Source organism: Lepidochelys kempii, chromosome 4 (genome assembly GCF_965140265.1).
Source record: "Lepidochelys kempii isolate rLepKem1 chromosome 4, rLepKem1.hap2, whole genome shotgun sequence".
NCBI classification, from domain to species: Eukaryota; Metazoa; Chordata; order Testudines; family Cheloniidae; genus Lepidochelys; species Lepidochelys kempii.
The window spans coordinates 89,378,074-89,395,152 of NC_133259.1; the positions used below are offsets into that span (position 1 = coordinate 89,378,074).

Sequence of the window (17,079 nt, forward strand, 5' to 3'; positions counted from 1 at the left end):
TTTATGTTTGAATGAAATAAGTCTGGTATATTTCCCATTGGCATAAAAGGAAATGTCCTCTTTTGGCCCTAATGACAAGGAAGCAAAAAAGAGTATATTGGTGAAGGCAGAAAAGAAACAAACTGGACCTGTCCTAAAGGTACTGTAGCTAGAGCTGTGAAAATAACCTGATTTGTTTTTTTGGTTCATTATCAGTTTTGAAAAATTGGCAGAAGGGGTAAAATTAGTTTGACCCAAACTGAAAATGACCGTTCTTAGCATTTTTGGCAAATTGAAAAAGTTGGGAACAATTTGTTTCTGGTTGAATTAAATGTTTTGTTTTGGGGGCACTTTTAACTTTATTTTTTTTCCTGTGTTTAAAAAAAAAAGAAAGACTAGAGTGACAAAACCTGTGGTGCTGGTACAGCCCCTGTTCCCCTTCTTTATGATGGCACTCACCTGGGATGTGTGGCACCCTTCGGAGCAGAGACTTGAACCCAAATTTGCCCCCTCCCAGGTGAGTGCCTGACTATAGGGTATTCGTTGGTAGGTCTTGCTCAATCTCTGCTGTGGAGATTGTTCCACTTTGTATGAAATTGTTAAGTAGTCATTGGCGCAGGGACTGGAACCCTGCCAGCTCAGTGTCCTAGCCACCAGGCTATAGAGTCATTCAGTCTCACCCTGGCCCAGTGACTGTGGTTCACCAGAGGGGAGTTGTGGTCTAACAGGCCAGAGTTGCAGAGGATTAAAACCTTTCATGTTGCTCAGGGAGAGGAAGATCATAAATGGCTTTTTTGTCCTCATCTTTGCATGTACATCCCAAATGCCTCTCCATGGGACAGCACAATCGCCTTGCCATGCCATGCCTTCCACGCCAGCCACCTTCCACGGTCCCATATGCATCCCTACTTCTTCTCCCTAACTCCACACAACCCATCTCACTTCTACCAGAGCACCAGGCTGTAGCCCCTGGGACATTTGGATTGGTGGAGCAGGGATGTGAAGTGGTAGGGAGAGCACAGTTTTGTAAGGAGTGCATGGAGAAGTGGTGCTCAGGCTGAACAGGGAACCTGTGGTGGAATAAACAGAGCAGAGGGGGCTGCACTTTGACGAACGGGGGAATCCTCTGTGTTCTACTTTTTTCATCCCAAGCAAACCCAATGTACCCTATGCCCTTACCAATCAAGCTTTTAGGTATTCACATATATTTTGATGATAGATGAGGGTTGTGGTTGACGGTGACACTCATTGGCAGAAGTGTGTTAAGGAACAGGGCTGTGAGAGATGATGGGAGGAGTCAGCTGTTTGCAAGTCCAGTAGGAGAAGTGGAACAGGAGGGTGGGGGTGGGGGGGTCCAGCATTGGAAAGATATTAGAAAATCTGTAAGATTTCCCCAAACACACACTTGCTTAGCTTACAGTTAAGGTTGCTCAAGTGCACAGCCTCTCAACACAAACAATAAAACCAAAGGAAATCACAAGTACATAATCCAACCGCACACTTCAGTTGTGCGTTCAATTTACCTATCACGCCACCTATGTCACCCCACAACTACACAGACCTCCTTAGATTCAAATGCATGACACTGTGTTGATATACAACAATGCTAAACACTAACTCTCTACAATGACATTTTCACATGATTACAAAATCGAATCTCTTTTCATAACTCTTAACTGCATTACATTCTCACAAATTTCCTGCACAAATATAATCCCTCCGTTGTTTTACTTCTCTCACTGTATTACCACCATACCATATTTCAGATATAAGAACTACGTGTTAACTGTTCCCACAATCTCAACCTAAACACATTTCTCTAACTAATTTGGTAAGAATTGAGGTAAGCATTTGGTTGTAAAAGGGAGAAGGTCTGTGTGGCTTTTTTTGTAATCTGGGATGGTGAGGTATGTTGAAAAGTGTGGGAGAAATTTATTTAACTTGTGACTTCCTTGGCTTTCATTGTGTTGGTAGGATGTGTACCTGAGCAATTTTAACTGGAAGCTAACACATATTTGTATGGAGATAAACAAGAAGTTGTGTGTAAAATTTCCTTTTTAGGATGAAAGAAGCCTAGGTCAAGGTACAGATAAGATAAGGAGCCTTTCTGTCTCGATATTTAGTACAGCAAATGTTCAGATGCATAACCACAAAGGCCCCAGTGTTGCAAAGTCCCAACTAAGTGGTCAAGCATACACATAAGTCTTTGCAGGATCAGGGCAAAAATCATTATCATTTGATTGTGTAAAGGCTTATGTAAAATAAATGGTGATCTTGGTGCAATTCTTATTGGGCATGTTAGCACCCTTGTCTGCAATTTCAGGAAAGAAGCCAAAGATCGAATGGACATGAAAAATAAACCTCCCTATCAACCCCAGAGGAAAGTGAACAAAATTAATGGGTTGGGTGAGAAAGCCGTATTACTACTGGCCTTGTCCCTGTTCTGTTTGTTGAATAGAGGGACTTCATTCTCCAGGACTGTCACTGTTACCATTCATGAACAATACAGTCCTTTAAATATTTACAAAAATGTAGTATGACTAATCCTTAGGAATCCACACCTTAAAGTATAGGGAGGTACTCAAATAGCATTATGGTAGGTGCCAGGTTATTATAATTTAATATTTGCATTGCAGTAGCATCTAGAGGCTTCTATCAGGATTTCCCCATTCAGCCAGATGCTGTAAACATGTACGTGGAGAAGGTAGTAGGTTAACTTGAAATTGAATGATATGAGATGTTATAGGATAAGTGTTAAGCAAAATTGTAGGATGGGGTATGTTGTGTTCTTTTTGGTCTTCATCCCACAGAGAGACAGAGGCTTGGACTCGTGGACGGAAGCTCCACCCAGACTGCTCATTTGGAACTTTGAGGGGGTTGAATTTGAAGGATCATTGTTTGGCTCCTGCAGAGAGGGGGGGTCTAGACTGTGATCAGCAAGAGAAGCACTGCTGAGGTTTTACAAGATTATGCTTTCCCTAGTGGAGTAAGAAGTAGAAGGGTTACTGAATGCAACTGTTATGTATGTTATGTTTTACTCTGGTTAAATAAGTTTAGTGGTTTTTCAAATCCAGTAGTTGGAGGCATAGTCAATCGGTGGGTTTTGAAGAGATCTTCAGTAAAACAGAGTTACGAAAAGCAGCCAGAATCATCCGGTATTTACTGACAAGAGGAAGATAAGAGGGGTAAAAGGGCTAGTCTAATGATCCAGAGACACCAGTGTTGAAATAAGGTACGTGCCCAGGAAGAAACAGGTTGTTGCCTCACATAAGAGAAAGCTCTTACAGTCTAAGTAATTTTGATAGATAACACTTCATTGGTGGCTGATAATGACTTGTCACACTCATATTGCACCTGAAAAAACCACACAAATTAAATAACTAAAGAAACGCAATATAGCTTTTTAGCTAAAGGGCTCAACTTTGCTCCCTTTGCAGACAATGGCAAAACTCCCATTGACTTAAATGGGAGCAATATCGGGCTGAAAGTGTTTATTTTGGCTTTATATTTCCTGGTGGTTGGCAGAATAATTTTTCAAAGGAGGCCATCAAACATGCACATTTTAGAAGCTGAGTCAAATCTAACTGCATGTAGGAATTTAAGCTGCTATGGTTTCATTTTACTGAAATGTCTCATTAAATTCTACATCCAGCCAGTTAATTGAAGATGAATTTATGTTATGCCACTTTTTTTTAATGGAGAGTAAAGGTCATCTGATTTGTCACATCATCTGTCCTTCAACAATTTTTTAAAAAAAATCATAATCAATTTGAATTGGTAGTTTAGTTTTGTTACAATACTGATTTTAATTTTTTTTTTAAAACGTGGACAGTATGAAATCTTCCTAATAACTAAAGCTTTCTTCCACTTAATTTGTGCTTTTGTTGCTACTAACAAATAATTTGCAGTATGGGTTTTTCTGTACACCATTGATAGACTCTATGTGCTTGTCATCCCAGTATACTGGAAATGTTACTCTCAAATCAAGGGTTCCTTTCTGGTTTTGTATGTCCTCACCTGCTCCTCACTGTAAATCATTGAGATGTCAAGTGTAGTGATTAATTAAGCTGCACGTGCAAGTACTTTTTTTCACCTGTCAAGTAGGAAAGAAGACTTGCTATAGAGAATTGTGTGATGCTGTTTAATTCACTTCTTTTTCCCCAAGCTGTGGAGTTTGCAGTAACGTTTTACATTTAAATTTTCTTTCACATTTTTATAGCTGTAATTCAGTGTTGGTTTATGAATTTTAAATCTTACAAGGCATATTTACAGGGGGATATAAAGTATTATAGTAGCAGTTTTACATAAGTGAGCAAGACCAACTGTATAATATAGTGTTATCAAAAGTTATATAGTCAAAATCTTACTAGTTAGAGTAGTTCTAATTGGATACAATAGATTCGTTTTTAAACAAATTGATTAAACCTACATCACTAGCCTAACAGGTTTAATAGTTGTAGTGATATTTTTACTGTAACGAAGGATCTTTTAATATTTTATGGAAAGTACGTTTGGTCCATTCTGTGTGCAAGATTTTAATATTGTATGTTCAGTTTCTTGTGTGTATGTATTATATGCCTTATATAGTACACTGTCTATACATATGTGTGTGTATGCGTACACGTGTGTGTGTGTACACACAATTTTATTGGAATTTGGAAAGCTTGAATGTTTGTTCCACTCTTTTTCAGGCAAGTAGTAAAATTAAATTGTATTGTGATTTTAATCTAATTATTAAAAGGTCCAGGAAAGGAAGATTACAAGGTAGATTCAGGTTTTGAATCAGTTTTGCCATTGGTTTAGCAGCGGGTGGGCAGGCAGATGCCTGCTCAGAGTAGAACCTATTGCCATTTTTCACCATTGATAGAGTAGCCTTTCAGAGTCAATGAGCTCTGTCAATGTGAGCTTGTCAAGGCTACAACTTCATAGACCTGAGAGGCGGTTTGAGAGGTCAGCCCTTTTCAGGTTTGCTGTGATGCAAATGAACTTTAATGCTTAAACAACTATTGGAATTTTTATGTCTGCTCCTTGTTCTTTTTTCTTCACAAAGTCATTGACGAGACATTCAGTGCTTTTTAAATTGGAAGTTGCATTGTGCTAAAGACCTAGTACAGATTTACGGAGGGCTGAAAGCAGTTAGATCATGTTCTTTTCATGGTGCGATTAGAATCAAATCGATTTCCCTACAGCCTTCAGCATTCAGATGGCAATTTTAACAAAGCTTGGGGGCTAGACAAGGGACAAAACGACTGAACTGAATGTTAATTACACTCTGCAGCCTTATTTTCTTTTGATTTGGAGCTGACTGGCAACTAAATTAACAAAAGTGTGACCATAACTGCTGCCCTATTTTCATTTAAAAAGAGAGCAGACTCTAAAAGGCTATCTTTACAAAGAAACAAGTTAGGTCTGCTGATCATTGTTAAAGGACACTGTCTTAAAAAATAGTAGTAGTTATAATAATAATAATAATTAATAATAATAAACAAAAAGAAACCCTGAATTCCAAAAACTGATTAAATAAATTTAGTCACTGACAAAGCCACATTTTAAAGTTCTTGTAATGTCTGCTTTTAAAATATAATGTAGTAGAAACACAACCCAATAATGATTATTCATAGATTATAATTAATTTATTTTTAATCATATGACCATAGCTCAGGCTTAAACATGTTTGGTGTTGAAAGGTTGTATGGTAACTAGAGAGCAAGTAGCTGATTTTAAATAAATATTAACATTTTGCATTTGAAATGCCAAGCCAATCATTTGAAAACAGTTGAATTTTTATTTTATTCAGCTCATACTTGCTTGACTCACAGATTTCTAGTTTGTGATTGTGAGTGTTTGTTTATACTACCTCTGTTATTTTACAATAATAACAGCAAGATGCTTCCCCCCTTCATCCCCATTGCTTTGTAAGGAAGCTGCAGCTGCACTAAGTTGCAGTTGATCCTTGTCAGAGCTGCGTCCTTTTGCACCTGCAGCTCTGTTGGTCTCATCTTAACACCTGGCATCATGAATTATCCTCTTTTATTCGTACTTGCTAGCAAATCCCATTAAGGGCTGAGCAGTAGACATTGCGGCAGTCAAATGACCATAAATGTCAGAGTACATTTCTAAAATGTAAGTATAACTAAATTATTATACTTAGATACTCAAAATATCTCTAGGCATGAAGCTGTACTTCAGAAAGATTGCTGTTTTTCATTACATTTTGCATACATGAAGATTGATAAGTTATTAGAATTGCATACATGCAAAATTTTATTTGTAAAGATTTATCAACGTTTAGATTTCAGAATGTCAGAATTCTTTGCATGAAATGTCAAATGTAAAAGCACAAATGTCCAAATCTTGAGAATCTGAAATATTGGTATTGCACTGCATTTTTGTGTAAATCCTAGATTTTTTTTTTAACCATTTAGCATTTGTGCAAGTTACCATCCTACCGTTCCATATTCGGATTTTCCTGGCTAGTTTTCAGAGCTAAAGATATAAAAGATTTTCTTTAAGGTATTGGTTAGATAGAATATTTATACTTGACCTCTTGCATTACAAAATAAAGTTTACAGCATCTTTCAGCTGTTCAAATAGGGATGTTTTGGAAGCAGTATATTCACATTAATATTTTTGTGTAACATTCTTGCTGAGACTTAAAAATGGTCTGAAAATTGCTGTTGAGTACTCTTAGGAGTCCAAGCAATTAAAACATATGTATAAACCATTGTGCTCAAAGGTTGCAATTCTTTTTTCACATTGTCACTTAGTTTTTACTTTTTAAAAAGGATCATTTCTGCTCTAGTTACTGTTTAATACTACAGAAGGTTTGATAGTATTGCAGACCACCCTGTACTCAGTCACTGTCCTATACCTCTCCCCTTTTCACACAAAAGCAGCTGCAAAACAAAGTTTTTCTAAAACCAGTCAAGAGTAAAATTCTTTCTCATTTGTCTTCCAGACACGAAGATCGATTGAGAAGTTATTAGAATGGGAAAACAATAGGTTATACCACAAGGTGAGTGCCGCAGGGAGCAGCTTCGTACTGTTGGAGTCTGAATTGCACAGTATGGAAACAGATGCTTTTGTTGAACGAAAAATATGAAAGGTGGACAAATGGGCTAGTCTGTGTGCTGCAATAAAATACAGCTCATTTTTCTTCTTTTTCTTTCCTCCTTGTCTAGCTGTGCTTGCATTGGAGACTGAGCAAAAGGAAATGTGAAACGAATAACATGATGGAATATGTAAGTTAAAGGGCTGTTTTGTGAGTTTCTCTATTAAATGATCATTTATTTTGCTTCTGATCTTATTCTTTTCATGATTATTAATCAGTAAAGGTGTCAGGAGCTTAATCGCCTGAGTGCAAGGATTTTCTACGGTTCACAGATGCATGGTTTCATGTGCAGGACTGATTTATAAAGTTATGAATGACTTGAAAACAAGGCTTCACTGTGTTCTGAAAAATAATAAATTAATTGCCAAGATAAAATAGCTTGAACGTGTGTTGATGGAGTGTGAAATTTTAGATGCTGTATAAAGAATAACCACAACTTTGGTTACGCAGCAAGTCAGATATGGCTGTTTTATATAATGCTAATCAAGTCTAAAAGTATGGAAGAAGACCTTTCAGCTAAACTGTTGGAGCTTAAGAAATCTTTAGCCTTTATAGATATTAACTGCCCCACATCTCAACTGTCTTGAAAGTATCTTTATCTTTAATAGGGTCACCTAAAATATTTGTAAAGTCAGTCTTACAAGTAAGCTACAAAAGACACTTCGGTTTGGTTATTATTCCCTAAAAAGTTCTCAAGTTATAGAAATATATACACTGAAAAGTTGCATGCCTTCTTCAGTCAGTCAGTATGACATTTCAGTTTGCTCACCTAGCTGCCTTCTTGCTCTTTTATTTGTTTTCTGTTTTATTACTGTTTTCAAAAACTTTTGAGTGTAGTCAAGGGAGAGTGAATGTGGTGAGATGAGTCTGTTAAATTGATTACATCACTGAAATATGTAGGATTTCCTTAATTGGAGAAGTGAGTGGGCCAGGAAGGGGTTAACTATTGAAAATAAAGACTAACCTTGGAGAAATACTTAGGATAGCACTTCTTAAATATGCATGGTCTTTTGTTATGTGATATTTTGTCTATTCTTTGAAACAATAAAGCCATCATAGAGGCATATAAAAAGATTGGTTAAAATAGTGTTTAAATAATTAGAAATTATCTTAAAATCATCTTTTCACTGCTAGCATTCCCCTTTCTTCCATTTTCACACTAAATCCTATTTCTAGCCTGAAACATAAAAGGATTTTTAATGTCTCTTTTCACAGTCTAGCTCTATTTACTAAACTGAATAAGTAGATTTTTTGTATCATTATCTATTATATAAAACATGTTAATTTATGACAAGATACATGATATTTCACTATAAGCAGGAAAAATAGCAAATTTCAGTAAGCTGTTTTGAGCTTTACCCATATGAAGATGTCCTGCTTTTTTCATCATGGAATGCTTCTGTTTTTCTACAGAAGTAGTTAGTATTGTCACTTCAAATCCTTTGCAGACTAAACTGAAATTAAGCAAAAGAGGCTACAGTTTTTTTAATTAATTTTGGAGGGTGGCTTATTAGAGTTTCAACAAATGTTCATCTTTTTTTAGGTGAACTTGTATGAAATTATAGTCACTTTTTATATAGTGGACATTCTGTTAACTAAAGATTTTAAATCAATTGGTCTACTTACAGGACTAAAGTTAAGCTTGTGCATAAGTGTTTGCAGGATCAGGATCGAAGAGTGAGAAATATTTTTAAAAGCTTCTAACAAGTTAGCTGTCGAAATATTTAATATAGTTATTTTAATCCAACATTGATTTTCCACAGAACTTGTGTTCCATTCTTTTGTCTGTAGCTAGTTAAGATGCTGGTTGTATTAAAGCTGTCTTAAATTTTCCATTTATAAGTTAACTTTAAAAAGAAGTGGGGTGGAAAAATGAAGCTAAGACTTTCAAAAATGAATGCGGAAAGTGAGGCTTCCATATCCATATTTTGGCACCTAAATAGGGCTTGTCTACAGAAAGGTTTTATCTGTTGGTCTTGATGCTAAACAGTGTGCAAGTTGTTTCACTTCACCAGTAGAAAAAATGACTTGCACCTCTTCAGCTTATTCTAGTTTGAAACATGGCCTGAATTTCAAAAGCACTCAGCACCCAGCAGCCCACTGAGGTCAGTGGTGCTCAGCATTTTTGAAAATCAAACTACTTACTGAGTTGCCTAAATTTATATTTAGAATCCTAACTTTAAGGCTTTGAAAACCTTGGCCTCAGGGATCAAATCCATGGATTAAACACCCCCTGACCCCCCCGCCATACACACCTTTTTATAAAAGACAGATGAGGCATTCATCCTTTAAACAGCCAGCTAGTTTTTTTCCTATGCACCCAAATGTACCTACTGAGTGTCAGCTTTTTGTCTGTTTCAGGTAATATGCTTTTTATATGATAGGCTTTTGATGATGAAACGTATTATTTAAAAAAATTTTAGGAATGCAATTTTAATTGATTAGAAGAAAGGCTACCTCCTTTTACCAGTGTGCTTTGAATTGCACAGTTAGAAACCAATAAAATTCAATTACATTCCTTTGTTGAACAGAGTAGAGTGTTAGGAGTCCCAATCTTACTGATGTGTCAGTAATTTTATGGACAATTTTATGGAGAGGAAAGTTTTGAAAGAGTAGTTTTTCTTAAGATGCCCTTCAACACACACTAAGGGGTAGATTATATTCAGATATGTTATATTGATGGCCTCCTATAGCAAAATGGCTCACACATTAGAATCTAGCTCTGAATATTCATGTTGAAACACAAGTCAAGTTTCTTGTTACCTACCTGAGAATTTGTTTGATATGGAGATGGGCCTTGAAATATGTAAAACAGATTATTAGTGGAGTAGTAATTAGTACTTTTTATGGAAAATCATTGAAACTAAGCATGTTTTTTTATTTTCAATTGATTGCAAAACTGATCTGAACTGAGAACAAGTATTTATAGTTTAGTTATAAAGTTGTTTTTACATGTATTCATCTTCTCTTTTTAACATCCATATCTTTACATTTTGTTAGAAAAAAATTATGAGCCAGTTAGCTGAGTTTGTCAATGGATAATTAGCTGGTGGCTTATTTTAACATGACCCGTGAGCCATATGTTTCTCTATCCCATATGATACTCTGGCTGTTAAGGTTTACTGCCCTTAGATTGGCACATGATGTGTATCATCATTTCCTAGTGGTCCCTTACCTAATGAGGGTAGCATGGCCCTTGATTGTTCATTCCTTCCTCTCTCCCCACATTTTTAGATAAATGTAAACAAATTTTGTGAGTGGTTGCTGTGATGAACTTCAGTTAATGGATAAGACTGATGCCAAGTTTCATTAAATTTGTTTTTCTTTTTATACAGGTCATTCTGATAGAATTTTTACCAAAGACACCGATTTTTCGACCAGACTAGCATTTGCTTTATTTATAGAGACTTATCCAAGTATGTTGTCTTTCCAATGGTGCCTTGCTTGGTGCTCTCCTGGTGGTGATATAGCATTGGTTCTACAGATTATTGTGGTGGTTTTTGTTCTTTTTATTTTTTAATAACAGCATGTTCTAAGTGCATTTTGTCAAAATTTGCAAAAGTCATTTCATGCAAATGTTAAGTACTACTTAAGTTATTACTTGTACTTCCTATGTTTGTTAATGTATCTTGATTTTCAGAGTCTTTTATATGTGTGTGTGTATATACATAACATAAATATACAGGTGAAAATAGCCTACAAGCGAGCAGATATTTTTTTAACCCATAATACACATAATGAGTTGACTGTAAATTGTGGAAGTTTTTAATATTTAACCTGTATACCTAAGTAACTTCTATGACCCTCCCCAGATTTTGCCTGTGACATTCTAGTTGTATATTTTTATTCCCCCCCCCCTTTTTTTTTTGGCCGGGGAGGGGGGGGAAACAAAGGGAATATCAGCCAGCCACCTCTACTGAGATAAAAAGATATGCTTGTTTGAAACTGTCCATTTTGGAACCCAAATGTCAATGCACCAGTAGAAGTTTCTGTGCTCTTTTGTGAAGAAATCTATCAGCTGGTTCTGAAGAAGTTCTATCTTAAAGGTTAATAAACCAGGATTTGAAGTATTTTATTCAGACTGGAAAAATCATGGAAAGGTTTGCATGCATCTAACGATTACTAGAGCTCAGGATCACAAAAATACATTAGTATTGCAACTTATAATGTATATATCTTAATTCAGGTTAATGCCATGTAACAGCTTAACTCTTTACTTCTTATTGTTTACCAGAGCTTGTACACAAGGGTGCAAAAATATTTGTTTCAGTAAATTTATTGTCCCAAGAAAATCTTTTCCAGGTTTTTTAGGGCTTTTAAAAATGCATTTATAACCTTACGTAGGCCGTTGTTTGAGAGAAATCTTGAAAAATACAGTTCCAGACACAAATGGAGATGGATGCCTTGTATCACAAAATTAGTCAAAGCAGGGTACGCTGGACAATAGTGAGAACTTAAGAAATGTACTGGATAAATATTTATTGCACCCTGATTTCTTCCCATTTAGGTTTACAAGGTTTATTTTCTGCACAAATATGATTTTAAAAAACCTGGATATGTGATGTATGCTTGGGTCAGGCCAGTCCTATTTCATTCTGTTACTTATCTCACTTTGTTGTACGTATCTTCATATATGCTTGTTTTTAATAGCTACTCAGTAATCTTATTTTTAAGTTTGTTCTTTGTATGACTGGAATTACTGTACATGAACATTAATGTATGCTAAGAAACTGTTACTCATACATCTGTGGTAGCAAGCAATAATGTGAATAACTATGACAAATATACTCTGCTTAATATTCGTATGAATGAAAAGTTGATATCACGACACAAATACCTTTCTCTTTTTACTCTTTTTACTCTTTTAAATACAAGGTTCATTTCTCATTAATATATACAAGTACCTGGATGTTATGAACTATTTTTGTATTCTTCTTCAAAATAGTTATTCTCTATAAATCTTCACTAGTGAATGTCATATTCATTGTTTGATATTGGGAGCTGTCTAGAAAGGTCAAGGGTTTTCTCTGAATTATCTTAATCTGTGTTCTCTATATATGCTCCAGAATAGAGATCTTCCATTACTCAGCTTTTATCTATTGATTCCTACTCTCTGCTTTGAAGAAAGGAGCTCTTGTGCTTTTTGTGTAAGCTGCAGGTATGTTTTACTGTTATCAAAGTTCCCAATGGACTGTATAAAATAGCTCTTTCATGGACATATTGTTGGGTATCTGTTATCCCTTCCAGTTCCCCATTGGTATTTCATTAATGAAGAAGTGTCTGAGTGGCTTAAAGATTTGCACTTGGGGCATATCTCTTGTAAAGCTCTTATATGTAGAGCTCTTATATGTAGAGCTCTTGTGTTAACACAAGAGCCATGACTGCTCAAGGTGTCAAATGTTTATTAACCAAATGGATGTCAGTCTCATTTTATCAGACTTTACAGCTCATTTTTTAAACTTCTGTATCACTCTTTGAATATGTGTTGTAGAAGTCCAAATTAGAGTTTTTGTAGATCAAAAACTTTGGAAATTCCTTGACATGAAGGACAAGTCAAAAATATCTGAAATGCTCGAAGAAGCAATTCTCAATGTCTCTGAGATGATTGGGATGGCTCTAGAGAGACTCAGGAGTTTGGGATCATTGAGGCAGTTATGGCTGACCAAGATTCTTAAATTCTCGTGGTTTCTCCTGTCAAAGTAGACCATTCATCCAGTAGTAATTATAAAACTTCTTTACACAAATCCCTTAACTTCTGAACAAAAATAATAGAAATTAGAGATGGAAAAGACCTTAAAAAGTCATCAAGTTAATCTCCGTTGTGGCCAATAGGGATTTTTTTTAACATAATTTCTAGTGTTTTGTCCAATCGGCAGTAGGTTTACGTGACTCTAGCAATGGTTTCTTTCCTACAAGTCCCAACTACCAAAATAAAACAATTTATAGTTTGGGCAGGCCGCAAGACAGTGGTAAAGAGAAAAGGGAATCAAAATGCTGCTCTCTGTTGCAGGATATTTTCAGGCTGCCCTTTTATAAATGAAAAGCAGTTAACACACTAGACTAGTCTGTGTGTTAACTGCTTTACAATTATAAAGGATAGCCTGAAAATATCCTACAAAAGGAAGTAATCTTTCTGATTCCCTTTAACTAGTTAACTTATCAGTCTTTGCTTGAACTGTGAAGGCTGGATATGCACTTAATTAAAAAGGCTGGATATGCACTTAATTAAAAAGAATACTAATGAGAAATCTTAACACAGTATCTAGTTATGCCTATTTAACCTTTAGCGTGAAAAACTGGTGCTAAGGGCATCATTGACTGTATTTGAAAGTTATTTTAGATAGTTGATTTGTAAATGCAGTTGCCTTTAATTGTTTGGCCAGGATTTCTCTTTCTTTCCATAGTATAAGCAAAGAAAATCACTTGTCTCCATCATCAAAAGATGCACTGTAGTTTTTGGGGAAAGGCTCCCATTCCGGAGGGCTTTGGATCAGGCCCTACATGAGAAGTCCTGATGGTATAATATATTTACAAGAGCCTTTAACAGTTGGCCATTGGTTAAGGTCTGAAGCTTCCAGTGGGATTTGCAGAGTTTGCAGTGAGCTGTTAATTAGAGGAGGGAATCTTTATAGATAAAAGTTACATAAAGCTAGTAAGCATTTCACAGTCCCTTTGGTAAGGGTACTTTTTAATAAATTTTACAAGTAAATCCAAGAGTCCCAGTTATACTCATCAAAATAACTGAATTTTTCATTACCATATGATGTGGATTCTGAGGACTTGTAGTAGTAGAGTTCTAAATATCATAGGAAAGGGTTTAAAAACTGTTTTTCCCCAAATAGTTACCAATTTCAATGTTGCCAACTCATGATTTTTATCACAAGCTCCTGGAGGCACGTGATTAGGTTAGAGTGTCAGCTTTTTTTTAATTAAGTAAATTTGTAGCCCTCGTGTTTGCAGGCAAAAGCTTGAATACGTGAACCCTAAAGGCTCAGAAACTAGAAGGAAAAGAACCCTCAAATGTATGTATTTATTTATTTAAAATCAAGAGACATTTAAACAAATCTAACTTTGAGGAGGAGTGACTCATGATTTTGCAATAGTTGAGGTTGGTAATCCTGCAGATTGCTGATCCAGAAAGCTTAATACTGAACAATTTAAAGAGATATATAAATGGGACATGTACCTCTTAAATCCAGTAACCTGTGCTATATATATATATAGACAGCTCTAGTCTACACTTCAAAGCACTGCATTTTTGTAGATAAGGGCCTTCTCCCTCCCTGAGGTCAAATTTTTTAATGTGAAGGATACTTAAAATCAATCAAGGATGCATCCTTGTCTCAAAAGATGTCTTGGATTCATTGTAGGAACCCAGTAGTATGGATGGTGCCTTCAGCCTGGCTGGCTTTGGATCCATGACTAAAACCAAGTTCTTGCTTAGATAATTTGCTTTTGAAAGGAGGGTGTTTCAGAAGAGAAATCTGTATTCATCATCATTACTAATTCCCTCCAATTTCTGTGATTCTTTCCCTAAAACCATCCTTCCCATCCTGTTAAGTGTACACTATATACTGATTTTGTTGGCCACGCTTAGGTGAAAATATAATTCCTGAGGCATTAATAGGAAAGATAATAACAGAGCTAATAGGCTGAATGGGCCTGACTACATGGAAGCTTATTTTACAAATTGCTTCCCAGAAGATTACTTGGACTTTAGTATGCATGACCATTTAAAATGTAATCAGCCTGTGGCCAAGGCAGCCCACTTCACTGTGTGGTGCGAGGATGTTAAACACAATGAGCATTTTAGATCACCAGATAAGGATAGATGAATTCCCTTGCTGTAAATGCAGAACTTGAATGTTTCCAAGGAAGACTAGTTCCACATTGAAATGCTTTCCATATGCTTCCCCTTTCTATGACAGGTGTGTCTGCAAACTGGGTGAGCCAGGATTTTCTGGTAACGATAAATGCAAATGTTCTTTTTGCTGGGAGACTTAATCAGCGGGTGCCAGTGGGAAAAAGTGCAGTGGAAGCAAATGCTCTTGCTACTGTGTGATGTGGCTCATGTGTGCCATATCCTCAGTTAATGCAGTGCTCTAGTTCACCGCCAGATTAATATATTCAGTTTTGTTAGTAACAGTGTGTCAAACTTTGGACTTTGTTATTGTCTACTGATATAGATAGCATCGTTCTTTACTGCTGGAATCTCCTGGAAAAGTGGTAGTCAGTGTGATTTGGTATGTTTTGAGACTAGTTGTTAAAAAAAGAATCCTCTGAGTTATGTGTATTAAATTTAATTTTGTCAGTGTATATCCCCACCACATCACAGCTGGATGAAATAGATTTTTTGTAACCTAGATTGTTTTGTTTAATTGAAAGACACTCTTTTTAAAAGTTCATCCAGGCTTATTTCCTTTGATACTGCTTCATTAAAATCAGCTTGTCTTGGAGAAAATGAAGTTACTCTCCCATTTACCCTCAGGAGTCAAGCATTTGTGAAAGTTACAATAAGGCAATGGTGCAATCAAGGTAATTGTAATAAATTTTAGTTAGGAAGGCAAGGTGCAAAAGGCTGAACATAGAGCTTGGTAACAGAACTCTCTGAGTGTACTTCAAAATGGGTTTCTTTCTGTATCAAACGGTATTGAAGGATGAAGGTTATGTCAAGGCTAATTGAATCCCTTTCCTGAGCTTTTTGTAGACAATGTTCTAATTCCCACTACATTTTGGGTCTCCAGTAAGTGCCTCATTAACCTTTTTGGCTGTGCCCTAATTGATAGAGATTTCTCCAGCTCTGTTATTTATGAGAAACACTTCCACTGTAGAGATAAAGCATCTTCTACTTTTCTGTTAAACTAGTTTAAAACTTAAGATATCTAGCTCAAATAGGAATCATGGATAAAAGTGGGACAGCCTTAATTACACACCAATCTCTTCCAAAGCTAGAGCCTGTAATGCATGGTTAATTGTATTCAAAGAAAAATCTTAACTTGTCCATACATGTGACAACACATATAAGACCCAAGAGTTAGGATCCAGTGAGGATAGCTTAAATTCAGGTAAATTAAGTAGATTTTGTAGCTGGGTGTGTCTTACTGAAATGGAACTGTTAAATGTTCATCTTTAAGGGGCAGATATAACATTTAATGGTTCTTGCAGTTTAATTTTCTCTTTGTAACAAACATTGAAAATTACTTTGCTTCAAATGTCAAAAATTAGGATCAATCATTGTAATCTAAAAATTTTGTTTCAATCATTTTTATTTTGTAAAAATGGGGTTGTTAATCCATTTTATAGACCATGCTTTAGCAACCTTTTATAAATCAAAATATGCTGGTGCAGTGTAATCCTAAAATACTTTAAGGAGGGTCTGCATATGGAGGAACTTTCTTAAGGAGCTTTAAAAGTTAAGTTTGTGATCTCTTATGTTATGGTTACAACACACTTCCTAATCCATCAGGATATGCTTTGTATATATTTTAAAATAGAAGGTTTTTTTCAGAGTAAATTATTTCAAGGAAATTAGAGTAGTTCAGCATTAAAATGTGTAACTTATTAGATATCCCTAAAAGACCTGAATTTTGCAGTGAAAATGCTGACCTAGGTTCAACTAAAATAAGGACAATTTATTGCAGATTGTATGGGCTAAATTAATCTCTCTGTAACTCAGCTGATTAAGTGAAGTTACAGAGAGATACCGTTGACTGTATATGGTTAGTAAAATCCTGTGAAACACGGTTATAAATCAGTAATCCTAAAAATGACCTAAGAGAGCTGTCAAATTGGCCAAATAAACAAACTTGTTAAAATAACCACACTGCATCAATCTATGTTAAATAAAAACCAAATAAATAAATTTACTTTACATTAAGATTTAGTAGCAGCCTCCCAAATACCTAAATTCAAAAGTAATCATGTGATTTAAGGGTATCATGGTAATAAACAGTTGAGAATATTAGAAGGATTGGATTGCTGTGACTTGA

General features: G+C 35.7%; 1 protein-coding gene and 1 long non-coding RNA gene across 2 annotated transcripts in view; one reads left to right on the plus strand and one right to left on the minus strand.

Annotated features, from left to right (window-relative positions):
• Positions 1-12,306, plus strand: part of CHIC2 (cysteine rich hydrophobic domain 2) — a 38,772-nt gene extending 26,466 nt beyond the window's left edge. Inside the window, exons 4-6 of the mRNA XM_073342021.1 lie at positions 6,938-6,994; positions 7,161-7,220; positions 10,426-12,306. Of these exons, the coding sequence (XP_073198122.1) occupies positions 6,938-6,994; positions 7,161-7,220; positions 10,426-10,476 (168 nt within the window). The 3' untranslated portion in view covers positions 10,477-12,306. The remainder of the gene's footprint in view (positions 1-6,937; positions 6,995-7,160; positions 7,221-10,425) is intronic.
• LOC140910624 (uncharacterized) overlaps positions 1-17,079 on the minus strand; it is a 33,371-nt gene that overhangs the window by 14,055 nt on the left and 2,237 nt on the right. The gene's annotated exons all lie outside the window — the stretch shown is intronic.